The sequence below is a fragment of the Salmo trutta genome, chromosome 38, assembly GCF_901001165.1.
Source record: "Salmo trutta chromosome 38, fSalTru1.1, whole genome shotgun sequence".
NCBI lineage: Eukaryota > Metazoa > Chordata > Actinopteri > Salmoniformes > Salmonidae > Salmo > Salmo trutta.
In genome coordinates this window covers 1,748,588-1,776,354 of record NC_042994.1, presented here as the reverse complement: position 1 = coordinate 1,776,354, position 27,767 = coordinate 1,748,588, and the positions used below count along the sequence as shown (strand labels likewise).

The 27,767-nt window shown below is 44.0% G+C and overlaps 1 protein-coding gene across 1 annotated transcript; it reads right to left on the bottom strand.

Annotated features, from left to right (window-relative positions):
• Window positions 1-344: 344 nt before the first annotated feature.
• LOC115177736 (uncharacterized) lies at window positions 345-27,767 on the bottom strand. The gene is made up of 14 exons (XM_029738680.1): window positions 27,491-27,767; window positions 15,928-16,082; window positions 13,413-13,625; window positions 13,006-13,131; window positions 12,817-12,862; window positions 12,638-12,728; window positions 12,349-12,490; window positions 12,098-12,202; window positions 8,936-9,026; window positions 8,329-8,362; window positions 3,240-3,317; window positions 2,722-2,824; window positions 1,146-1,279; window positions 345-988 (listed from the first exon to the last, which is right to left on the bottom strand). Exons 1-14 carry the CDS (start codon window positions 27,546-27,548, stop codon window positions 853-855), a joined length of 1,512 nt encoding a protein of 503 aa, XP_029594540.1. The 5' UTR covers window positions 27,549-27,767; the 3' UTR covers window positions 345-852.

The following is a 27,767-nucleotide window of genomic DNA, read 5'->3' as shown; positions in this document are numbered from 1 at the left end:
ACACCTTGTAGAGTCCACGCCCCGACAAATTGAGGCTGTTCTGAGGGCAAAAGGGGGTGGCGCAACTCAATATTAGGAAGGTGTTATGGGTCTTGTTCCAATATCCACAGTAGCAGACTACTTGTTTCATTTAAGGTGGTCTAGTGTGGATGTTAGAACACCCCATGGACACTGGTGACATTCCAGGCTGACTAATGGTTGTGTGCCACGTCACTGACTGTGCAGTAGGGCATCAGATTGCTATATCATGATTGGGTTAGCTGACATCTTAAACAAACACCTTTTCAGGTGTTGTGAGAGAAGGCAGGTGACTGCAATTTAGTCTGCCTGGAACATGCCCCATATTCAATTAAAAAGCATTGTTTATTTATCCCCTGTAGGGGCAATTACTAGGCACCCTATGGCATCAGGCTGGCAGTGAGTCTCACAGTGACATCACAAGGGGTCACAGATTCAGGTCACATGTCCAGTCACATGACCATACATACATACACAGTAAAACACATGATAACAACAGATGTCAGCCCCCTTAGTGTCTACAACATGGTCATCATAGAGGAGGTTCACTGGGCAAAGATCCCTTCAAGTTCTAATGATGATGTCATTTCCATGTTTCACAGCTCAGGCCGAGGGAGAGGGGGAAGGAAATCAGAGGTGCACTCCTCTTCACTTTGATTGACACTTCACACACTCATTATATATGTCTAGTGTTCTGTCTGGGATATGTGGTCTGTGCCAGAGGACTACAAACGAGGTGACACCACCCCCAAGCCTCCTGTTCCCTTTCAAAGCAGGGAGTCCCTCATCCTCATCATTCTCCTCCCTCTCTACTATCCAGTCGCTGCGTGGTGGTCAGGGTTGCCATGGTTTCCTGTCTTTTCCTCTCTGGTCAAGCTTGTGTTTGAAGCGACACTTGTCCCCATAGAAACAGCCGGTGGTCCTCCAGAAGAAACACTCGTCCCCATTGATGGGAGCCATCCTCCTGGTCCTGGGAGAGAGAGAGACAAACAGTATGAAAACACAAGCACCTGCACCTGTGCTCCTGCTTCCATCACTTTGTACATTTCAAAAGTTGATATGAGTTGATTTGTAATACTTTAGAATAACTCATAATGATGTTTTAAATGACAGATGGATGTCCTTACCCTGTGGAGGTGTACTGGGGGGCTGAGGAGGTGTTGAGGCCTATAGGGTTGGTCCTCTGAGGAGAGGGAGGGGTTCTCTGCATCCAGCGGTCTGGGTACCTGATTACCAGCCTGGTGCTCTCCAGCTCCACACCCTGGACAGGAGGACAAACAGCAGGCACATTCAAAATACATGCAATAGGACCAATAGCATAGTCCCAACAGTACAATGGAACCAATAACAACGTATTGGGTTTTATTACCGGCATAAAGATTGTTTTTCCTTTGCTGCCAGAAAGGAGTTGAATTGTTGTACTTTTCTCTCTGTGTTGAACGATGGTGATACTATTTATGTGCAAGACTCAAGCTCTACACTGAAGGCTCTTGACTCTGTGTATCATGCAGAGACGTCTAACTCAACATTGTGATCTCCACAGTGCTGTCAGGTGGACATCAGTAGCAACACGCAGGCTCAAACACTGGTACATTCTCATTCATTTAAGAAAACCTGCTCTTCTAGCTCAAAATGAGAACACATAATACAAGCTCAGATCTCAAATCTTGTTTTATGCTCATAGTCCCTTTCATTATTCAGCCCCCTGATCTTGAATTCCCTCCAAGCCCACCTAAAACTCCAGGACCTGGTGTCTGGAGGAGTTCAAAGGACAAATAGATGAACAGGTCGTTGAGACATGTAGCTGTTTCTAGTTGTCACCACATGACACTAGTTTGCATTGCCTTATGTAAGGAAGCCTGTTGTTTTACACTACACACACACACACACACACTGTTTGTTTGCTGGTGTATTTGAGCTGTTGCCAGTGTCTTCTGTCTGTGTTGTCCTTTTAGTCAAACTTATTTTTAATCATGTTTTTGTAGAGACGTTTTCGTTTTTCGGGAGGTCTGACAAACATCGCTCTCGCTCTGCCACCTATCATCGCAGATGCGCAAGTGCGACATCGGAGGATGCAGTGGACCGATATCTCTATCTTGAACAGACAGATTTTTAGGCGACTTGGATTATTATGTTAATTCGATTTTTGGGGGGTTATCCATACTCACAGGAGGCCTTTAGCCTCGCCGTCATTGTAAATAATATTTTGTTATTAATAATTGACTTGCCTGGTTAAATAAAGGTTAAATAAACATTGTCCCAAAAGTACGATGGAACCAAAAGTAGTCCCAATCGGACAACAGAACCAAAAGCATAGTCCCAAAAGTACAATAGCATAGTCCAAAAGAACAGTCCCAAAAGTACAATGGAACGAAAAACATAGTCCCAAAAGTACAATGGAACCAAAAGCATAGTCCCAAAAGTACAATGGAACCAATAGCATAGTTCCAATCGTGCAATAGAACCAAAAGCATAGTCCCAAAAGTACAATGGAACTAATAGCATAGTTGCAATCGTTCAATAGAACCAAAAGCATAGTCCCAAAAGTACAATGGAACCAATAGCATAGTTGCAATCGTTCAATAGAACCAAAAGCATAGTCCCAAAAGTACACGCTCCTAAAGTTCAAGCTGAGGAATTGAAAATAACATCTCACATAGTTGAAGGCATTTAGACAGCATTATGTTTCATCCCACCACTCACCTGGAGCCTCTCCAAGGCGCGAGCAGCCATGTTGGCATTCTTGAAGTTGACAAAGGCACAGAATCTCTCATGTAGAACTCTGATACTCTCTATTTCCCCACACCTACAGTAAAGAAAATAGAATTAGAACGTAAAAGAATAATGATCACCATTCCAACTCAACAAACAAATAAATGTCATAGTATTAGAATGGTGGACCAGCGGCCATTTTGAGTGAAACATTTAAAGTGTTAATGTTATGTTTCTTGATGATTATCACCACACACCATGTAAGAAACAAAGAAACTCACAGCAAGAGAAGCCTAAGCTGTGGATATGGAGATAGATAGATAGATAGATAGATAGATAGATAGATAGATAGATAGATAGATAGATAGATAGATAGATAGATAGATAGATAGATAGATAGATAGATAGATAGATAGATAGATAGATAGATAGATAGATAGATAGATAGATAGATAGATAGGTGCAGCTATTGAACAAAAACAGATGGAAATGTGGCATGATGGTCGTACGTTTTGAAAAGGTCCCATATGTGTTTCTCAGTAAGGTCCACGGTGACGTTCCCCACCCAGAGAGAGGGACAGGGGGACCTGAGGACAAGAGGAGAGAAGGGGACCATGGTGAAAAATACATTCATTACAGCAACATTATAACACCACAACATTATGTATGCAACCTAAATGGCACCCTATTCCCTACATACAGTTGAAGTGGGAAGTTTATATACACTTAGGTCGGAGTCATTAAAACTCTTTTTCAACCACTCCACAAATTTCTTGTTAACAAACTATAGTTTTGGCAAGTCGGTTAGGACATCTACTTTGTGCATGACACAAGTAATTTTTCCAACAATTGTTTACAGACAGATTATTTCACTGTATCACAATTCCAGTGGGTCAGAAGTTTACTTACACTAATTTGACTGCGCCTTTAAACAGCTTGGAAAAATCCAGAAAATAATGTCATGGCTTTAGAAGCTTCTGATAGGCTAATTGACATAATTTGAGTCAGTTGGAGGTAGCTGTGGATGTATTTCAAGGCCTATCCTTCAAACTCAGTGCCTCTTTGCTTGACATCATGGGAAAATCAAAATAAATCAGCCAAGACCTCAGAAAAAAGATTGTAGACCTCCACAAGTCTGGTTCTTCCTTGGGAGCAATTTCCAAACGCCTGAAGGTACCACGTTCATCTGTACAAACAATAGTACGCAATTATAAACACCATGGGACCACGCAGCCGTCATACCGCTCAGGAAGGAGATGCATTCTGTCTCCAAGAGATGAACGTACTTTGGTGCGAAAAGTGCAGATCAATCCCAGAACAAGGACCTTATGAAGATGCTGGAGGAAACAGGTACAAAAGTATCTATATCCACAGTAAAACAAGTCCTATATCAACATAACCTGAAAGGCCACTCAGCAAGGAAGGAGCCACTGCTCCAAAACCGCCATAAAAAAGCCAGACTACGGTTTGCAACTGCACATGGGGACAAAGTTCATACTTTTGGGAGAAATGTCCTCTGGTCTGATGAAACAAAAATAGAACTGTTTGGCCATAATGACCATCGTTATGTTTGGAGGAAAAAGAGGGAGGCTTGCAAGCCAAAGAACACCATCCCAACAGTAACGCACGGGGGTGGCAGCATCATGTTGTGGGGGTGCTTTGCTGCAGGAAGGACTGGTGTCCTTCACAAAATAGATGGCATCATGAGGAAGAAAATGTATGTGTATATCTTGAAGCAACATCTTAAGACATCAGTCAGGAAGTTAAAGCTTGGTTGCAAATGGGTCTTCCAAATGGACAATGACCCCAAGCATACTTCCAAAGTTGTGGCAAAACGGCTTAAGGACAACGAAGTCAAGGTATTGGAGTGGCCATCACAAAGCTCTGACCTCAATCCTCTAGAACATTTGTGGGCAGAACTGAAAAAGTGTGTGAGCAAGGAGGCCTAAAAACCTGACTCCATTACAAAAGCTCTGTCAGGAGGAATGGGCCAAAATTCACCCAACTTATTGTGGGAAGCTTGTGGAAGGCTACCCGAACCGTTTGAAACAAGTTAAACAATTTAAAGGCAATGCTACCAAATACTAATTGAGTGTATGTAAACTTCTGACCCACTGGGAATGTGATGAAAGAAATAAAAGCTGAAATAAATCACTCTACTATTATTCTGACATTTCACATTCTTAAAATAAAGTGGTGATCCTAATTGACCTAAGTCAGGGAATTTTTACTAGGATTAAATGTCAGGAATTGTGAAAAACTGAGTTTAAATGTATTTGGCTAAGGTTTACATAAACTTCCGACTTCAACTGTTGTTCATTACTTTTGACCAAGGCCTATAGGGCTCTGGTTGAAAGTAGTGCACAATCTAGGGAATAGGGCAGGGTTTCCACTAGCCAGTAATAGCCGGCTTTTGGCCTATTAAAAAAAAAATGTAAAAGCCGATAAATAAAATTGCTATTGGCCAGTTGTCCGGGAGAAGAAGAAAAGAATCCCATTGCAAAATAGTCTAAAAAACATTATTCATTGATGGAAATACCAGTTGATCTAAATACATTTGACTGGTCATGCTTATCAGTCTATAGGTTAATTTGCGTAATTTAGTGGAATTGAATTGCATTTTATTTAACACACGCGCACAGCACACAGATACAGAGCCTTAGAGAAGAAAATCTGTCAGACAGCGCGAGTGCTGCTACAGCATCTCAAACAGCAAATGCATAGGCAATGAAAGGCAGGCTTCATCACCGAGTCACACACCACTTTGCAATGAGATGGAGGCAGTACACGTTTTGAAAACATATACTTAATTGATTGAAACTTGAACGTTTTAATCAGGGGTTGGAACCAAAATCATTTTCCAATCTTTTAGTTCTGAACAGAACCATTATTTTGTTCGTGCCGTTCCACTGTTCCGACCAGCAAAATAATGTTCTGAACCTGTTCAAACAAAACAAAAGTAATTGTTTATATTGTTCCTTTCTGTTCCTTATTTATTTTAATTTTAAATCAAGCGTGTAATGTCAGTAGCTACAGTAGACTATGCTTCGTAGGGAGGGGCAGTTAGCCTACACACACACTGGCAAAAATTTTCAGCTGGCAGGCAGGCAGACACTGGATTAAGTTTCTGAGTGACAGAGTGAGGGCTTTGCATAGGCACTTTGTTGCGTTTTTGGTGGGACTGGAAAAAAATGCCCGGAAAGAAAGGACATTATTAACCAGTTCCCATGCTTTTAAAATAACAGTTCTGTTCCGGTACAGTATAGATCACTTTCGTTCTTGGTTCTGGTTCTGTTCTTCGTTTTCGGTTCTGTTCCCCAAACCGGTTCCAACCCCTGGTTTTACTACACATTATTAGGCATGTCTTACTTTGCGTCAAAGTAGCCTACCCAAAATCAGACTATATCCGTGGAGGCAATTATTTTATATCAACTTTCTTTCTCGTCCAGTAAACAAAGGCACAATCCTAGTCATACCAGCAACCCATGCTAGTTGTTGCATATCAGATGTCCCCTCCTTCAAAATTTCTAACAGATATTTTCATCTCTGTCACATGAAACCACTCGCATGTCCGGTGCCCTTTTGACAATGGTGTTCTCCCGCTAATTGCATTATGGAACAAACATTCACACATAGCCTACTACCTTGTGCACATTGTTGCATTTATAATGTGAAGAAATAATAGTTTAACATTCTAATCTAAACCAGTGGTCAACAACCTTTTCTGAGTCAAGATCAGTTTGAGTCAAAATGCAAGCCGAGATTTACCGCTCAGATTTTTTTTTTAAACATGGCTTAAACATAAGCCTTTGCAACATTAACTAATTAAAAACAGTTCTGTAGCAATGAGGTTTGTACAGTAGGCTACAGGCCCTATATATCATCACTGCATATTGACTGCGCATGAATTGGCCTGCCAATGTTGTTCTTCTCAGACCATTTTGTAGGTATATGATCACACTGGTAATAGATCATTTGTTCTATTACTTGTGAGGCACAGCTGAGCGAGCATAATAATTAGCTTATTTTTTGTACTGTACTGATGGCCTGCATCTGATGGTCAGTCTGAGGGGAGGGAAGGAGCAACGGTGAGGCTGCCTCACACCCGACTCACCGTCCCTCCTCTCTCCCTCCTTCAGCTGAGAAAAGGGGATGCAGTCTTCCAGCTGATGGTGAGGCTTAAGTCGCACTGCATTACTTCTGCCTCATGAACCAATTAATGTTGTTACTCCTATGACCAGAGAAATAACAACAACGCAAGCTTATCGAAACACTCGCATTTTATGGCTTATAAAACTGATGAACTAAGTGTTGACAGTGCTGTATAACAACTTAAACATGTAATTAATTATAAAATCAGCAGCTCTTTGCTGTATTTGTTGAGTCTCTGTCTACTCATGGTTTTAAACGTTTAGAGATCTCACATGATCAACTTTGCTGTGAGTTCAAGGCTTCTTTTTACAGTCTATGGAGCGAGGAAACTGTGCAGACACGGTGATCTGAGCTATGTGATTGGCCAGCGGTAGGCCTACAGGTGCACTTGATTTGCTCTCTGGGCCTGCCGAGTAGGTCGGAGTTCTACCTTTAGACACATGAAATGGTTTAAAATGGAAACACCTTGCCTTCCCGACACTAGGGCAGCTGAATGAAGTGCACCTACCATCAACAGAGTTAAACCAAAAAATGTTTATAGGAACACAAGGCTTTATCGTTGGGTTTTTCACAGAAATGCTTGGTGATCGACTAGGAATGGCTTGGAAATCGAGCAGTCGATCGCGATCGACCGGTTGGCGACCACTGATCTAAACCTTCTGCTCTGCATCAGATTCGTTAAAAAGTCATGTTTTTTAATGTAGCCTGGTCCTACTGGTTGAATGAATTTGGGATCTATCTTCCCATAACTGTCCCAGAGTCTGTTTGGTATAGGCTATTTCTTTCTCCACAAGCTGACCAATAGAATAGGTGAACGTTTTTGCTATGGGGGATAGTAGACTGACAGGCTAGTTATTTTGCTGTTTGTAACTCGTCTTGTGGGCTGAGGAAAAGTAAATGTGGACAGTTATTCTAACATCTTCAAAGTGTGCATCATAATTCAGTAATAAGTATGACACATTGTTGCATCTTCGACTTGCATGTTCTGTTAATATGAATTACCATCATCTGAATGTGATTTCGGTCATTCTGAGCACTGTGGGTGGACGCACTAATCAGCTTACGCACCCAATGCAGATGGGTTCCGGTACATTTCTAAAATGTCCGGTAAATTCAAACGCTTCCTGGCAAATGTCCAATGCCACATTCCTATAACGGAAACGCTGGAATAGGGGGCCCTTTGGGACAGTCTATAGCTTCAATAACTGTAGGGATGTAAATTAAATAATGGATTATATAGCCATTTAGACGACGAATAACAAAAAAACTGTGTGGTGGTGGTCTCAGTTAACAAAGCTGGTCTCAAATGACGAGATAGCCTTGTCTGAGACTTGAAGATTCATGTTAGCTCCCGAAGCTAATGTCTAGACTTTAACTCAGTGGGATAACATAGTATAGAGTCACACTAACAACCCAGGTATGATACCCAGAGTTTAACATACTCACCCAGTAGAGTCCTCAGGGGAGGAGAGGTCCACCACTGCAGAAGGAAGAGGAAAAGGTTCACTTTACTATGAAACATTGTAGCAAAACCTCACAACAAATCAAAGTTAGATGTACAGTAAGTATTTCTATATTGTTGTAGTATATTTGGTAAATCAGAAATCAAACTAATTTAAATGCAATGGCTATGCCCATGTCTGGTAGTGCAACCTATCTATCCTATGCCCCCTGTGGTGGGGTCTGGTAGTGCAACCTGTCTATACTATGCCCCCTGTGGTGGGGTCTGGTAGTGCAGCCTGTCTATACTATGCCCCCTGTGGTGGGGTCTGGTAGTGCAGCCTGTCTATACTATGCCCCCCTGTGGTGGGGTCTGGTAGTGCAGCCTGTCTATACTATGCCCCCCTGTGGTGGGTCTGGTAGTGCAGCCTGTCTATACTATACCCCCTGTGGTGGGGTCTGGTAGTGCAACCTGTCTATCCTATGCCCCCTGTGGTGGGGTCTGGTAGTGCAACCTGTCTATACTATGCCCCCTGTGGTGGGGTCTGGTAGTGCAGCCTGTCTATACTATGCCCCCTGTGGTGGGGTCTGGTAGAGCAGCCTGTCCCTATACCTCTGACAGCCTCAGGGGAGCCGAGAGCAGCCTGCACCGTGGTAAACTTCTCCAACAGCAACACACTCTGCCCCTCCTCAAAACCCAGATCCTACAGGAGAGAGAGAGAGAGAAGGGGTGAATTGATAAACTGATATCAGAGCAGATCTCAGAAACAAAACAGAAAAGACAAAAACGCTTCTAACAAGTTCACCAATCAACACCAAAGTTATCCAATAACAAAAGACTAGAGCCTGACCCGATCGTAGGCGATCGAATAAACCCCCAATTCCTTCCATTCTGTTAGCAAATGTGAAATCTCTTGAAAATAAAATCGATGACCTACACGGAAGATTAAACTACCGACGGGACATTCAAAACTGTAATATCTTATGCTTCACAGAGTCGTGGCTGAACGACGACATTATCAACATACAGGTGGCTGGTTATATGCTGTATCGGCAGGATAGAACAGCGTCGGACTATGTATTTTTGTAAATAACACCTGGTGCACCATATGTCTCAAGGTTTTGCTCACCTGAAGTAGAATATCTCATGATAAGCTGTAGACCACACTATCTACCTAGAGAGTTTTCATCTGTATTTTTCGTAGCTGTCTACATACCACCCCAGACTGACGTTGGCATTATGACCGCACTGAATGAGCTGTATTCCGCCATAATCAAACAGGAAAACGCTCACCCAGAGGCGGCGCTCCTAGTGGCTGGGGACTTTAATGCAGGGAAACCAAATCAGTCTCACCAAATTTCTTGCAGTATGTTAAATGTGCAACCAGAGGGGGAAAAAAACTCTGGACCACCTTTACTCCACACACAAAGACGCATACAAAGCTCTCCCTCGCCCTCCATTTGGCAAATCTGACCATAATTATATCCTCCTGATTCCTACATAGTGCATACAAGCAAAAATTAAAGCAGGAAGCACCAGTGACTCGATCAATAAAAAAGTGGTCAGATGAAGCAGATGCTAAGCTACAGGACTGTTTTTCTAGCACAACTGGAATATGTTCCGGGATTCCTCCAATGACATTGAGGAGTACACTACATCAGTCATTGGCTTCATCAATAAGTGCATCGATGACATCGTCCCCACAGTGACCAGTACATACCCCAACCAAAAGCCATGGATTACAGGCAACATCCGCACTGAGCTAAAGGCTAAAGCTGCCGCTTTCAAGGAACGGGATTCTAACCCGGAAGTTTATAATAAATCCTGCTACGCCCTCCGACGAACCATCAAACAGGCAAAGCGTCAATACAGGACTGAGATCGAATCGTACTACACCGGCTCTGACGCTCGTTGGATGTGGCAGGGCTTGCAAACCATTAGAGACTACAAAAGGAAGCACAGCCGAGAGCTGCCTAGTGACACGAGCATACCAGAAGAGCTAAACTACTTCTATGCTCCCTTCGAGGCAAATAACACTGAAATATGCATGAGAGCACAAGCTGTTCCGGACGACTGTGTGATCACGCTCTCTGCAGCCGATGTGAGTAAAACCTTTAAACAGGTCAACATTCACAAGGCCGCAGGACCAGATGGATTACCAGGACGTGTACTCCGAGCATGCGCTGACCAACTGGCAAGTGTCTTCACTGACATTTTCAACCTCTCCCTGTCCGAGTCTGTAATACCAACATGTTTTAAGCAGACCACCATAGTCCCTGTGCCCAAAAACACTAAGGCAACCTGCCTAAAAGACTACCGACCCGTAGCACTCACGTCTGTAGCCATGAAGTGCTTTTAAAGGCTGGTCATGACTCATATCAACACCATTATCCCAGAAACCCTAGACCCGCTCCAATTTGCATACCACACCAACAGATCCAACGATGATGCAATCTCTATTGCACTCCACACTGCCCTCTCCCACCTGGACAAAAGGAACACCTATGTGAAAATGCTATTCATTGACTACAGCTCAGCGTTCAACATCATAGCTCCCTCAAAGCTCATCAATAAGCAAGGACCCTTGGACTAAACACCTCCCTCTGCAACTGGATCCTGGACTTCCTCATGGGCCGACCCTTGGTGGTAAGGGTAGGTAACAACACATCCGCCACACTGATCCTCAACACGGGGGCCCCTCAGGGGTGTGTGCTCAGTCCCCTGCTGTATTCCCTGTTCACTCATGACTGCATGGCCAGGCACGACTCCAACACCATCATTAAGTTTGCCGATGACACAACAGTGGTAGCACTGATCACCGACAACAACGAGACAGCGTATAGGGAGGAGGTCAGAGAGCTGGCAGTCTGGTGCCAGGACAACAACCTGTCCTCAACGTGATCAAGACAAAGAAGATGATTGAGGACTACAGGAAAAAGAGGACCGAGCACGCCCCCATTTTCACCGACGGGGCTGTAGTGGAGCAGGTTGAGCGCTTCAAGTTCTTTGGTGTCCACATCACCAACAAACTAACATGGTCCAAGCACACCAAGACAGTCGTGAAGAGGGCACGACAAAACCTATTTCCCCTCATGAGACTGAAAAGATTTGGCATGGGTCCTCAGATCCTCAAAAGGTTCTACAGCTGCACCATAGAGAGCATCCTGACTGGTCGCATCACTGCCTGGTATGGCAACAGCTCGGCCTCGGACCGCAAGGCACTACAGAGGGTAGTGTGTACGGCCCAGTACATCACTGGGGCCAAGCTTCCTGCCATCCAGGACCTCTATACCAGGCGGTGTCAGAGGAAAGCCCTAAAAATTGTCAGACTCCAGCCACCTTAGTCATAGACTGTTCTCTCTGCTACCGCAGGGCAAGCAGTACCGTAGCGCCAAGTCTAGGTCCAAGAGGCTTCTAAACAGCTTCTACCCACAAGCCATAAGACTCCTGAACATCTATTAGTTGCCCCCCCCTTTTTTACACCGCTGCTACTCTGTTGTTATCATCTATGCATAGTCACTTAAATAACTCTACCTACATGTACATATTACCTCAACTAACTGGTACCCCCTCGTATATAGTCTCGCTATTGTTATTTTACTGCTTCTCTTGAATTACTTGTTACTATTATTTCTTCTAATGCATATTTTTTTAAACTGCATTGTTGGTTAGCAGCTCGTAAGTAAGCATTTCACCGTAAGGTCTACACCTGTTGTTTTCGGCGCAAGTGACTAATAAAATTGTATTTGACCCCTGACCCCTGTCTCCCCTCACCATGAGCTGCAGGACCTTGCAGTTGAAGAGCTCAATGGAGGCCTCCTCACAGTCCTGATCCAGCTTCAACACCTGCTGCATGGCCCTCTCTGCCTCACCATACCGCTGGAGAGAGAAGAGGGGAGGAAGAGAGGGGAAGAAAGGGAGGGGGAGATGGGAGATGGAGAGTCAGATTTCACAGACAGACACACACACACACACACACACACACAGCAATGTTCACGTTGACAGTAGAGAGCTCAGACACTGACCTTCAACCCCATCAGTGCACTCCCCTTGCGGAAGTATCCCTTTGGCCAATCAGGGGCCAGCTGGATGGACTTCTGAGCGTCTGATAGGGCAGAGGGGTAGAGCTCCAGACACCAGTAGCAGTATGAACGATTCCCAAAGAACCTGAGAGAGAGACAGAGAGAGAGAGAGGGAGAGAGAGAGAGAGAGGACACATTAAAACACAAGTTGACAGAAGTCTAATTTCAGATCAGAGAGCATAGTGGTGCGATATGTTGTATTTAGGGTCAGAGGTCAAGCTTTAAGGTGTACCTGTGGTCTTTGGGGTCACAGTGGATAGCCTCAGAGAACATGTCCACAGCCTGAGAATACTGGCCCTGCTTAAACAGCTGAATACCCTTCTCTGGAGGAGAACACACACATACAGTGTTAAACTGGGGTAATTTCAGTGAATATAAATAATCATTCTGAGACAACTGTATTAATGTCACCTGTTAGTGAGGCTCCCTTCTTCTTCACAGGGGCTGAACTCTCCACCTGAAATGAGACAACTCAGTTAATACTGCCTCTGTGTGTGTGTGTGTGTGTGTGTGTGTGTGTGTGTGTGTGTGTGTGTGTGTGTGTGTGTGTGTGTGTGTGTGTGTGTGTATATGAACGTGCATGTGTGTGTCCCTCCGCACCTCGCTGGTCCTAGCCTCGTTCTCCTTGTTCTCTCTAGAGGCGTGGCCTGCACTGGTCCTGGCTTTGGGTCTGATGTGACTGGCAGCGTTGGCCACAAACGCACTGCGGACGTCCCACTCTGGCTCCTAGAGGAGGAGATATAAATCAAAACGGCACCCCTATAATGCACTGCTTATGACCAGGGCCCATAGAATCATATAGCTCTGGTCAGAAGTAGGGCATTATATAGGGAATGGGGTGCCATTTGGGACGCAGATATAATAGACAGAAAGAGACAAAGAAATACTTTCTATCATCCTATATCTATTAGTTTCTCTGGTGTATCCTCCCCTCCATACCTCCCTGCCTTCCATGTCCTTCCTTCCTTCCCTCCCTCCCTCCCTCCCTCCCTCCCTCCCTCCCCTACCTCCTCTGGGGTCCTGACAGGGGGCTGGCGGTTGCTCTTGTTCCCAGACACAGCAAGAGGAGGCGTGGGCTCGTTCTTGGCAGGAGGTACTACCCTCTCTACCTCCTCCTTCTCCTCTTCACTTTCACTCTCAGACTCTGACGCTACTCCTCCCTCCTGCTCAGCATCTGCGCTCTTCTCCTCCTTCTCTAGTTTCTTTCGTTCTTTCTGTCTCTGTAAAGAGAGAATGGTAAAGGTGTGTTGAGGGAGGGTAAGGAGGAGAGAGATGATGACAGGTGGACCAGGTATGACAGAGATAATGACAGGTGCACCAGGTATGACAGAGATAATGACAGGTGGACCATGTATGACAGAGATAATGACAGGTGGACCAGGTATGACAGAGATAATGACAGGTGGACCAGGTATGACAGAGATAATGACAGGTGGACCATGTATGACAGAGATAATGACAGATGGACCAGGTATGACAGAGATAATGACAGGTGGACCAGGTATGACAGAGATAATGACAGGTTGACCAGGTATGACAGAGATAATGACAGGTGGACCATGTATGACATAGATAATGACAGGTGGACCATGTATGACAGAGATAATGACAGGTGGACCAGGTATGACAGAGATAATGACAGGTGGACCAGGTATGACAGAGATAATGACAGGTGGACCAGGTATGACAGAGATAATGACAAATGGACCAGGTATGACAGAGATAATGACAGGTGGACCAGGTATGACAGAGATAATGACAGGTGGACCAGGTATGACAGAGATAATGGCAGGTGGACCAGGTATGACAGAGATAATGGCAGGTGGACCAGGTATGACAGAGATAATGACAGGTGGACCAGGTATGACAGAGATAATGACAGGTGGACCAGGTATGACAGAGATAATGACAGGTGGACCAGGTATGACATAGATAATGACAGGTGGACCAGGTATGACAGAGATAATGACAAGTAGACCAGGTATGACAGAGATAATGGCAGGTGGACCAGGTATGACAGAGATAATGACAGGTGGACCAGGTATGACAGAGATAATGACAGGTGGACCAGGTATGACAGAGATAATGACAGGTGGACCAGGTATGACAGAGATAATGACAGTTGGACCAGGTATGACAGAGATAATGACAGGTGGACTAGGTATGACATAGATAATGACAGGTGGACTAGGTATGACAGAGATAATGACAGGTGGACCAGGTATGACATAGATAATGACAGGTGGACCAGGTATGACAGAGATAATGACAGGTGGACCAGGTATGACAGAGATAATGACAGGTGGACCAGGTATGACAGAGATAATGACAGGTGGACCAGGTATGACAGAGATAATGACAGGTGGACCAGGTATGACAGAGATAATGACAAGTAGACCAGGTATGACAGAGATAATGGCAGGTGGACCAGGTATGACAGAGATAATGACAGGTGGACCATGTATGACAGAGATAATGACAGGTGGACCAGGTATGACAGAGATAATGACAGGTGCACCAGGTATGACAGAGATAATGACAGGTGGACCAGGTATGACAGAGATAATGACAGGTGGACCAGGTATGACATAGATAATGACAGGTGGACCAGGTATGACAGAGATAATGACAAGTAGACCAGGTATGACAGAGATAATGGCAGGTGGACCAGGTATGACAGAGATAATGACAGGTGGACCAGGTATGACAGAGATAATGACAGGTGGACCAGGTATGACAGAGATAATGACAGGTGGACCAGGTATGACAGAGATAATGACAGGTGGACCAGGTATGACAGAGATAATGACAGGTGGACCAGGTATGACAGAGATAATGACAGGTGGACCATGTATGACAGAGATAATGACAGGTGGACCAGGTATGACAGAGATAATGACAGGTGGACCAGGTATGACAGAGATAATGACAGGTGGACCATGTATGACAGAGATAATGACAGGTGGACCAGGTATGACAGAGATAATGACAGGTGGACCATGTATGACAGAGATAATGACAGGTGGACCAGGTATGACAGAGATAATGACAGGTGGACCAGGTAAGACAGAGATAATGACAGGTGGACCAGGTATGACAGAGATAATGACAGGTGGACTAGGTATGACATAGATAATGACAGGTGGACCATGTATTACAGAGATAAACAAATAGTCACTGGTTCCTTATTCCTCTGGTGCAATACCAAAAACCAACTGCATTACTCAACTCTATTACGTCATTAATTATTAATTCATTAAGATCAATTACACAGACATGTTAATGACTATGTAGCAACAATGTTACTGTAGTAATGACAGTGTTATTACAGGTTACACCGGTATAAAGTTACAGGTTACACAGGTATAAGAGCAATTTAATTTGAAGTGTTACCAGGTTGATTATGATGTGGTGTAGGTGTGACATAGTACAGGTGTGTGTGTGTGTGTGTGTGTGTGTGTGTGTGTGTGTGTGTGTGTGTGTGTGTGTGTGTGTGTGTGTGTGTGTGTGTGTTCTACTCACCTTTCTCTTAGCCCTGCGTCTCTCTGCTCTCCTTCTGGTCTTCTCCTCCTCACTCAACTCCTCCTCCCCACTCAGGACCTCTCCACCCGCGGCTGGACCTGGAGCTCCTCCTCCTCCTCCTCCTCCTCCCTGCTCCTCCTGCTCACCTGGCCCATCTAGAAACACACAGAACCAGAGAGCCAACACAGATCAACCAAAGAAAACACTTTGGGGTTTGTTTCGTGTTACTTCTGTAACATTATCTATACAGGTTGGTCTCACTGAGAAAGTTAGAGACTTTGGAGGAGGAGAACAAAGAGAACAGGGAGGAGAAAGATGAGGAAGAGAAGGAGGAAGAGGCGGAGGCAGCAGCCCAGATATATCCATGTTTAAATGGATTCTGATTATTTCCAGGGATACACAACATCCTGAAATATATAGAGATATTGTTGTTAGAAAGAATACTATATTTCCCTTGACGTAGTGATGCTGAATGTAAAAAATGGCTCAACATACCCCACTCTCCCCTACAGGTTAGTCTCATTGAGATGGGGACGGGAGGGAAAAGAGAAGGAATAGAGGACAGGGAGGAGAAGAGAAAACACAGTACAGTACACATCAGTACAGTACACATCAGTACAGTACACATCAGTACAGTACACATCCTGCTAGAGATTCTCCTTTGTTCTTTGGGTGGAAACCTATTGGACCAGTGGATCCGTACAGGAAGTGTATCGTTGCCCTACCAAGACGAAATGACAGACTCTTCCCCCCTCCCCCCAACACACTCATATAGTGCATCCCAAATGGCACCCTATATCATATAGTTCACTGTTTTGGGTCATGGTCAGAATTAGTGCATTATATAGGGAATAGGGTGACCTTTGGAACACACATTTAACCAAAAGGTTCAATACAGACCAACTGTAGCCTGTTGAGGGCAGCACAGACAAATCAGAACCTTCCCCTTCAACACCCACTGTCTGTCTGCCACCTGGGTGCTTCCCTTACCTGACCCTGATAACCTCCTGTACCTTGTGCTCTAGGTCTGTGTCCCAAATGGAACCCTATTCCCTATCGCTATGTAGTGCACCACTTTTAACCAGGGCCCATAGTGTCAAAAGTAGTGCACTACATAGGGAAAAGGGTGCCATTTCATAAGCAGCCTAGACCTATTGGCGCTGGGCCTGGCAGCGTCCATAGTATTCCTGCATATAGGGAGGCTGCCTACAATGGTTTCATTTTTTATTTCCATCAGCGTCTTTGTTTCTGGCTTATTCACTCAAGCCTCACGATCTGGAAAATGCTAGCCTGGTGGAACCAGCCCGATCGCTCATTCATTTTGTTTCATTTCAAGTGAAACAGAATGAGTTCTGTTTTTGAGTTCTGGGGAAACTTTGAGAAACTGATTGAAGCTAGAAGGTACTTCCTGATCTCTTCAAATAAGAAACTAATTTCCGTGTCAAAACTTTCCAGTGCCCTACTTAACAACCCTCGTCAAAACGTCTCACATTAGTTTGTATTAGTTTGTTTTGTCTTTTTTCCTCCAATTTTACTGAGCCTATGTTAGAAAGAAACAATGACTGAAACACTACTTACACTGCTAAGAAACAAGCGGTAACATGTACGCTGGGAGTCGGGAAGCAAGTACAGGGCGTGAATATTTAATAACTAAACAAACATAGACCAAAACAAGACACACAAGTAGAGTCAATAACACCTGGGGAAGGAACCAAAGGGAGTAACATATATAGGGAAGGTAATCAGGGAGATAATGGAGTCCAGGTGAGTCTGATGAGGCGCTGATGCGCATAACAATGGTGACAGGTGTGAGTAATAATGAGCAGCCTGATGACCTCGAGCGCCGGAGAGGGAGTATACGTGACACAAGCAGCAACATTGTTGAAAAAAATATATATATTTCTGGTGCGAAATGAAAACCACATGTTGTGAATCTGGTATCCAAGGCCAGCAGAGAAGCTGTTTGTGTTACACTACTTTGATAGGGAACATAAAGTGGATGGGAAAGGACTTTATCTCCCCAGCTCTCTCTGCCTCTCTCTCTCTCGCTCTCTCTCTGCTGCTCTCACTCAATTCAATGGGTTTTATTGGCATGGGAAACATACTGTATGTTTACATTGGGTTTTATTGGCATGGGAACATACTGTATGTTTACATTGGGTTTTATTGGCATGGGAAACATACTGTATGTTTACATTGGATTTTATTGGCATGGGAAACATACTGTATGTTTACATTGGGTTTTATTGGCATGGGAAACATACTGTATGTTTACATTGGGTTTTATTGGCATGGGAAACATACTGTATGTTTACATTGGGTTTTATTGGCATGGGAAACATACTGTATGTTTACATTGGGTTTTATTGGCATGGGAAACATACTGTATGTTTACATTGGGTTTTATTGGCATGGGAAACATACTGTATGTTTACATTGGGTTTTATTGGCATGGGAACATACTGTATGTTTACATTGGGTTTTATTGGCATGGGAAACATACTGTATGTTTACATTGGGTTTTATTGGCATGGGAAACATACTGTATGTTTACATTGGGTTTTATTGGCATGGGAAACATACTGTATGTTTACATTGGGTTTTATTGGCATGGGAACATACTGTATGTTTACATTGGGTTTTATTGGCATGGGAAACATACTGTATGTTTACATTGGGTTTTATTGGCATGGGAAACATACTGTATGTTTACATTGGATTTTATTGGCATGGGAAACATACTGTATGTTTACATTGGGTTTTATTGGCATGGGAAACATACTGTATGTTTACATTGGGTTTTATTGGCATGGGAAACATACTGTATGTTTACATTGGGTTTTATTGGCATGGGAAACATACTGTATGTTTACATTGGGTTTTATTGGCATGGGAAACATACTGTATGTTTACATTGGGTTTTATTGGCATGGGAACATACTGTATGTTTACATTGGGTTTTATTGGCATGGGAAACATACTGTATGTTTACATTGGGTTTTATTGGCATGGGAACATACTGTATGTTTACATTGGGTTTTATTGGCATGGGAACATACTGTATGTTTACATTGGGTTTTATTGGCATGGGAAACATACTGTATGTTTACATTGGGTTTTATTGGCATGGGAAACATACTGTATGTTTACATTGGGTTTTATTGGCATGGGAAACATACTGTATGTTTACATTGGGTTTTATTGGCATGGGAAACATACTGTATGTTTACATTGGGTTTTATTGGCATGGGAACATACTGTATGTTTACATTGGGTTTTATTGGCATGGGAAACATACTGTATGTTTACATTGGGTTTTATTGGCATGGGAAACATACTGTATGTTTACATTGGGTTTTATTGGCATGGGAAATATACTGTATGTTTACATTGCCAAAGCAAGTGAAATTAACAAGTGAGAAGAAACGAATTGAACAACATCAACAAAAAACTACTAGAAATTACAAGTGAACGTCGCACTCAAAAAGGTTGAAAAAATATAGACATTTCAAGTGTTATTATCAGCTATGTTTTAGCAATGTGTAAATAGTTGTAGTACGAATAGCGGGGGACGATACACAGATAAATATTGGTGGTATTTATAATATTGTTTGTGCTCCACTGGTTGCCTTTTCTCATGACAGCGGGCCACAAATCTCACTGCTGTGACCGTACACTGCACCTAACAGATATGGTTGTTATCAACGTTGGATTTGTTTGATTCGTTTTCAAATCCTCTCTCTCTCTCTCTCTCTCAACAAAACAATGTAAATAAAAAGAATGCCAAAAGACATGAAACAAAACAGAGAGAAGGGGTAAAGGAATATGTTTGCCTTGTGATTCCATGCACCTCGGTCAGCCTGTGAGTTGACGGCAGCCAGAACAGATGTTCAGAGACGGAAGAACTGGAGTGCGTCCCAAATGGAACCCTATCCTCTACCACTCCCCTGTGGCCCCTGGGCGACGGTAGTGCTCCAAATGGGGAAAGGGTGCCATTTGGGACACAGCCTTAAAGAAGGAGCCCTGTAAGTCCAGAAATAGAACCCCCACCGACCAACCAGCAGCAGGCCTGTCGCCTGGGCCTGAGGAAGGAAGAGAAACTCTATCTGTTTGGCATTAGCAGCCAGACTCAAACACACCCAGAGAGGAGCAACGGGAGAGAGGACGAACGTGTGTGCCTGTGCGCGTGTGTGTGTGCGTCCGTGCGCGTGACCTCTGGGACCCAACAGGCCTATAAGTAATGGGATGTTACGTTATGTAAAGGCCTCTGTGTGCTTCCCAGCCGAAACAGTTTGTGCATATATTATGACAACATTTTGTGACGTTTTTGTTTGTTTTGGTCTTCGGCAGGTGTTTTCGTGGCTGTACGGGCACACAACATTTCGCGAGGCAAGCCGTATTTCGGTAGCCAAAGTCTACACCCCTTCATCGGTTATTGGTCAACAGTAGGGATTCTTCAATGAAGTGTCTGTTGTCATTCAACGATAGAACACTCATTTCCTTGCGGTTAAGAGCGTTGAGCCAGTAACCGAAAGGTCGCTGGTTCGAATCCCTAAGCCGGAAAGGTGGAGAAATCTGCCGTTCTGCCCTTGAGCAAGGCAGTTAACCAACAACTGCTCCCTGGGTGCCGTGGATGTCGATTAAGGCAGCCCCCTGCACCTCTCTGATTCAGAGGGGTTGGGTTAGATGCGGCTGACACATTTCGGTTAAATGCATTCAGGTATCCCCTTTCCCCTTTAAAAATACTGCATCAAACATCTTAGTTAAATGTACAATTGTTTGACTAAGATCTCCTTAGCAAAAAAAAAGTCTAAATGAATGACAGATTTCATGAGTTAGATGAATTCTAACTATTTTCAGGAAGTGTATACTGGCTGCGGCGTCTCAAGATGGACAAAACGTACTATTACCATTTTTTGTTTCTTTTAAGCAAAGGTCTTTTAAGGGAACATGCGAGCACACTCGTTCGGTTCACCTAGCAGAGTTGGGCTAGGCTCCAGCTGAACCAAAGCATGCTGAAGCCCTATCGGCCCTGGGCAAAAGTAGTGCACTATAAAGGGAACAGGGAGCCATTTGAGATTTAACCCAACTCAATTCCAACCATGACAAATATACTCAAAACAGCCTCAAACAACCTCATCTTGACGCAAGTGTTAAACCATGTGTGGAATGAGATATTCTCCATCTTCAGAATGAAATAATCAAGTTGCAAAGTTAGCACAGGAAAAGGGCCTAATCCAACCAGTATGTTTGCTTCTCACAAGGACAGAGAGCTAAGCCTGCATGCCGTTGTCAGCACTTCTGACTGACTGACTGGCTGGCTGGCTGGCTGGCTGCCTGGCTTACATCTGGGCTCTTGTTCAGTAAGGTGAAACGTTCAGAACATTGCAGATAGAAATGCAATGAATAATATAGAGCATGCCCTATTCATCATGATAGATAGGCAATCATATCTAAACAATACATTTCTACCGGAACGTTCTGGAATGTTGGATTACCTCGGTCAACAACGGCTCACTCCCCTTAAACACACAACGGCTCCTCCCTGGGTCATGTTCAGTAGTCACAAAACTGGGGAAACTTTTAGAAACTGGAAGGTAGTTCCTGATCTCTTCAAATAGGAAACTAATTTCCGTTTCAAAACTTTCCAGTGCCCTACTTAACGACCCTCGTCTAAACGCCTCATATTAGTTTATATTATTAGTTAATATTAGTTATTTTTGTGTCTTTTTTTCCATAAATTTTTACTGCGCTTATGTTAGAAATAAACAATGACTGAAACACTACTTACACTGCTAAGAAACAAGCAGCAGCATTGTCAGAAAAACCACCCTTCTTTCTTGTGCGATATAAAAACCGCGTTGTGTATCTGGTTCCCAAGGCCAGCAGAGAAGCTGTTTGTGTTACACTACTTTGATAGGGATCAGAAAAATGCAGGGAAAGGACTTTACCTCCCCCCTCTCTCTCTCACTCTTCTCTCTCTGCCATGCTCTCAGCCTCTCTCCCTTTCTGCCTCTCCTTCTCTCTCTGAACATCTCTCCTTCTCCCTCTTCTGCCACCCTCTCTCTCTCTCTGCCTCTCTCGCTCTGCCTCTCTCAATTTAATTCAAAGGGTTTTATTGGCATGGGAACATAGTGTATGTTTACATTGCCAAAGCAAGTGAAATAAACAAAAGTGAGAAGAAACTAATTGAACAACATCAACAAAAAACTACTAGAAATTACAAGTGAACGTCGCACTCAAAAAGGTTGAAAAAATATAGACATTTCAAGTGTTATTATCAGCTATGTTTTAGCAATGTGTAAATAGTTGTAGTACGACTAGCAGGGGACGATACACAGATAAATATTGGTGGTATTTATAATATTGTTTGTGCTCCACTGGTTTCCCTTTTCTCATGACAACGGGCCACAAATCTTGCTGCTGGGATTGCACACTGCAGTATCTCACCTAACAGATATGGGAGTTATCAATGTTGGATTTGTTTTCAAATCGTTTCTGGGTCTGTTTGAGAGATCTCTCTCTCTCTCTTTCTGGAAAACAAACAGAGTGGTGGCTGCATGCCTGTGGTTTCCTGCCACTCAGAGACAAAGTACCCCTCCCCCCCATCACCCATAATGCCTTAGGCTGACAGACCAGAGAAGAAGACAGAAGAGAGTAAAATCAAGAGGAACCGTTTGTTAGTAGTTAGCCACCACACAGTCAACCACAAAGAATATACACAACACAACCCATCTCCACACCACCCTCATCATCACCATCCCCACCATCAGCCCAATGATTCAGACGGGTGGGTACTGTCTGTGTTTTCCCTGTCGTATAATGGATCAGTTCTACTCTAACCCATTCCCTCTATTCTCTTATGACACTTCAGAGACGTCCTCCTGGTTTGATCAAACATGAGTGAGTCATCACGAAAGAGGATTTCTCGGCAGCTAAAAGTCGGAGGACAATCAAACTGAAAGTAAAAGACTTCATCCAGGTGCGTCTCAAAGGGCACCCCATTCCCTATGTAGTGCACTACATTCGACCAGAGAGTGCATAGGGAATAGGATGCCATTTGGAACGCGACCAGCCCCAGATGTTATCGTCAAACCTACACTGCCTCTTCAGTGTGATGACAGCAATCAGGTGCCTCTCATTTGAATACCACAACAACAACAACCTGGACTGGTGACACGTCCAGATTGTCTGCTGACTCTGCTCTCTGCTCGGATGCTGTTGCAACACCTTCAGCTGACGAAATCAGAGATACTGAAAATAGCCTGGGAATGACGTTTAACTAGTTTAGGTTTACTGTGGAAGAGAGGAACGTTATGTATATCTCAGCCGGCTCTCTCTCTCTTTCTCTAGCAACTTGTTGATCGGGGGTAACAATTAGCATGTGGATTATTACCGTTTAAATACATGTTGTTAGCCTACTGTGGAAATGTGTAACATTACAGGTGTCTACATACAAGGGTTCATTATGTGTTTCACAGAAGTGTATATTGACATTTTGTTAAAAGCATGGCCCAATTATTGCAGGTTTGATTCCTGTATCTTGGTCTAATAGAGTGTATCTTGGTCTAGTAGAGTGCATCTTGGTTTAGTAGAGTGCATCTTGGTCTAGTAGAGTGCATCTTGGTCTAGTAGAGTGCATCTTGGTCTAGTAGAGTGCATCTTGGTCTAGTAGAGTGCATCTTGGTCTAGTAGAGTGCATCTTGGTCTAGTAGAGTGCATCTTGGTTTAGTAGAGGGCATCTTGGTCTAGTAGAGTGCATCTTGGTCTAGTAGAGTGCATCTTGGTCTAGTAGAGTGCATCTTGGTCTAGTAGAGTATCTTGAGCAATGTCAGTTAGTGAGTGCAATAGCCCAGGCCTAGCTACAGTGGGGGAAAAAAGTATTTGATCCCCTGCTGATTTTGTACGTTTGCCCACTTACAAAGAAATGATCAGTCTATAATTTTAATGGTAGGTTTATATGAACATTGAGAGACAGAATAACAACAAAAAAATCCAGAAAAACGCATGTCAAAAATGTTATAAAATGATTTGCATTTTAATGAGGGAAATAAGTATTTGACCCCTCTGCAAAACATGACTTAGTACTTGGTGGCAAAACCCTTGCTGGCAATCACAGAGGTCAGACGTTTCTTGTAGTTGGCCACCAGGTTTGCACACATCTCAGGAGGGATTTTGTCCCACTCCTCTTTGCAGATCTTCTCCAAGTCATTAAGGTTTCGAGGCTGACGTTTGGCAACTCGAGCCTTCAGCTCCCTCCACAGATTTTCTATGGGATTAAGGTCTGGAGACTGGCTAGGCCACTCCAGGACCTTAATGTGCTTCTTCTTGAGCCACTCCTTTGTTGCCTTGGCCGTGTGTTTTGGGTAATTGTCATGCTGGAATACCCATCCACGACCCATTTTCAATGCCCTGGCTGAGGGAAGGAGGTTCTCACCCAAGATTTGACGGTACATGGCCCCGTCCATCATCCCTTTGAAGCGGTGAAGTTGTCCTGTCCCCTTAGCAGAAAAACACCCCCAAAGCATAATATTTCCACCTCCATGTTTGACGGTGGAGATGGTGTTGTTGGGGTCATAGGCAGCATTCCTCCTCCTCCAAACACGGCGAGTTGAGTTGATGTCGAAGAGCTCCATTTTGGTCTCATCTGACCACAACACTTTCACCAGTTGTCCTCTGAGTCATTCAGATGTTTATTGGCAAACTTCAGACGGGCATGTATATGTATTCTTGAGCAGGGGGACCTTGCGGGCGCTGCAGGATTTCAGTCCTTCACGGCGTAGTGTTACCAATTGTTTTCTTGGTGACTATGGTCCCAGCTGCGGCCTTGGCTTATACACATTACAGTCCTCTGTGGCCTTGGCTTATACACACTACAGTCCTCTGTGTCCTTGGCTTATACACACATTACAGTCCTCTGTGGCCTTGGCTTATACACACTACAGTCCTCTAAGGCCTTGGCTTATACACACTACAGTCCTCTGTGGCCTTGGCTTATACACACTACAGTCCTCTAAGGCCTTGGCTTATAAAAATTACAGTTCTCTAAGGCCTTGGCTTATACACATTACAGTCCTCTGTGGCCTTGGCTTATATACACATTACAGTCCACTGTGGCCTTGGCTTATATACACATTACAGTCCACTGTGGCCTTGGCTTATACACACTACAGTCCTCTGTGGCCTTGGCTTATACACACTACAGTCCTCTGTGGCCTTGGCTTATACACATTACAGTCCTCTGTGGCCTTGGCTTATATACACATTACAGTCCACTGTGGCCTTGGCTTATATACACACTACAGTCCACTGTGGCCTTGGCTTATACACACTACAGTCCTCTGTGGCCTTGGCTTATACACACTACAGTCCTCTGTGGCCTTGGCTTATACACATTACAGTCCTCTGTGGCCTTGGCTTATACACACTACAGTCCTCTGTGGCCTTGGCTTATACACACACTACAGTCCTCTGTGGCCTTGGCTTATACACACACTACAGTCCTCTGTGGCCTTGGCTTATACACACACTACAGTCCTCTGTGGCCTTGGATAATACACACACTACAGTCCTCTGTGGCCTTGGCTTATACACATTACAGTCCTCTGTGGCCTTGGATAATACACACACTACAGTCCTCTGTGGCCTTGGCTTATACACACACTACAGTCCTCTGTGGCCTTGGCTTATACACACACTACAGTCCACTGTGGCCTTGGCTTATACACACTACAGTCCTCTGTGGCCTTGGCTTATACACACACTGCAGTCCTCTGTGGCCTTGGCTTATACACACACTACAGTCCTCTGTGGCCTTGGATAATACACACACTACAGTCCTCTGTGGCCTTGGCTTATACACACTACAGTCCTCTGTGGCCTTGGATAATACACACACTACAGTCCTCTGTGGCCTTGGCTTATACACACACTACAGTCCTCTGTGGCCTTGGCTTATACACACACTACAGTCCACTGTGGCCTTGGCTTATACACACTACAGTCCTCTGTGGCCTTGGCTTATACACACACTGCAGTCCTCTGTGGCCTTGGCTTATACACACACTACAGTCCTCTAAGGCCTTGGATAATACACACACTACAGTCCTCTGTGGCCTTGGCTTATACACACTACAGTCCTCTAAGGCCTTGGCTTATAGAAGAAGCAGCCTGAATTCACCACCACAACACCCATTTGAGACAAAAGACTAACCCAGGAACTAGGGAACAGAAGGCCTTTAGATTTAAACAAGAGTCTGGGAATTACTGGTGACTGCGTTCTATTGGAATGAGTCATCAGTTTGTTCTCGTACATTTAGGGTAGAGTTTCATCCAGAGTTAATGTAATAACATATGCCATTTAGCACACTCTTTTATCCAAAGCAACTTTCAGTCATGCGGGCATGCAATTTACATATGGGTGGTCCCGGCAATTGAACCCACTACCCTGGAATTACAGCCACCACGCTCTAACATCTGAGCTACAAAGGACCAGATCTGTTCCACAAAGACAGACAACCCTCGAGCCAAGAGGACTGTGTCCCCTGAGCTATGTGCACAGCACCGTGTCTTGTAAGCATAATGGAAACAAAGTCTCAGATTCCGATGTGGCGTGTCGGCACATGCAGATAGAGCAGAGAGACAGAAAAGCCTACACAAAGGATTGAAGTAGAAACATACTGATTATGTGAGTGAGAGAGCAAAAATAATGTTTTATTTTTATTTAACCTTATTTAACTAGGTAAGTCAGTTAAGAACAAATTCTTATTTACAATGAAGGCCTACCCCGGCCAAACCCTAACCAGGACGACGCTGGGTCAATTGTGCGCCACCCTATGGGACATCCAATCACGGCTAGTTGTGATACAGCCTGGAATCAAACCAGGGTCTGTAGTGACGACTCTAGCACTAAGATGCAGTGCTTTAGACCGCTGTGCCACTCGGGAGCCCAAAAGCAAATATACTTTATTTAAAAAGGGGCAATCTGCAGTTCCTACATACATTTTTGGACTTAAATTAATTATATATACCCATTGATCCTCATGAGCTTAGTTCAACTGTTGCACCCCATCAGAACCCAAAATATAAGCTTGTTTTACTCCAATGTTTGTAAACAAAGTATATGTAAACAAATACTATACAGGCTCAAAACATGAATAAAACTATAATTTTGATATCATGGCTGATCCGCCGTTATATCCGTAACCCGAACTATGAATTCGAGAGCGGTTACATTTTTCCAACCCCATCCCTCAGATTTTTTACGGTTTCAACTGCGGACTGCCGCTTTAAATACCAGGCGACCTTTTATAGGAACGTACATGACTGACATAAACAAAATAATATCACTCCCATTTGTGATCACAATAGGCTATCACATAGCATAGGAGCATTTTAACTTCTGTAACTTGTCTTCAGTCGAGCCGACTCGCCAGCGAGAAGTCGATAAACACTCCACGGCTGTTTGTCAATCAGTTTAAATGTGGCCCGTGGTCGACGTAAAATACATAGACATTTATGAGTTCAATAACTTTACAGTGGCCTCGCAGTTAGTTTTACTTACCGCCTCCAATACCCAGCAGTCGGCAAATGTCTCTTGTGAACTTCATCAGTTCGACCATCCAGCATTATCAACTCGAATAGAACATATACAAAACACTGAAAGTATAACACTTTAAACTGGATAAAAGGGCCAGTATTGACAGCGGTTACCCCACCGTTTAACCGCCGGGTGAATCGATATTCGTTGTTCGTTCAACTGCCTTTATCTGCGCCGTTTCCTGAAATCGGTCGAGCTACATCTGACTCTCGTAAATGATCAAGCTATCCGACCGACAGAA

Bases quoted from the DNA above. Each gene is read 5' to 3' on its own strand.
- LOC115177736 (XM_029738680.1), bottom strand. From the start codon at position 27,548: ATGGTCGAACTGATGAAGTTCACAAGAGACATTTGCCGACTGCTGGGT. The intron at 13,626-15,927 runs GTGAGTAGAACA...CTCTCTTTACAG, and splicing joins GACGCAGGGCTAAGAGAAAG to AGACAGAAAGAACGAAAGAA. The intron at 3,318-8,328 runs GTGAGTATGTTA...TCTTGTCCTCAG, and splicing joins TCCCCTGAGGACTCTACTGG to GTCCCCCTGTCCCTCTCTCT.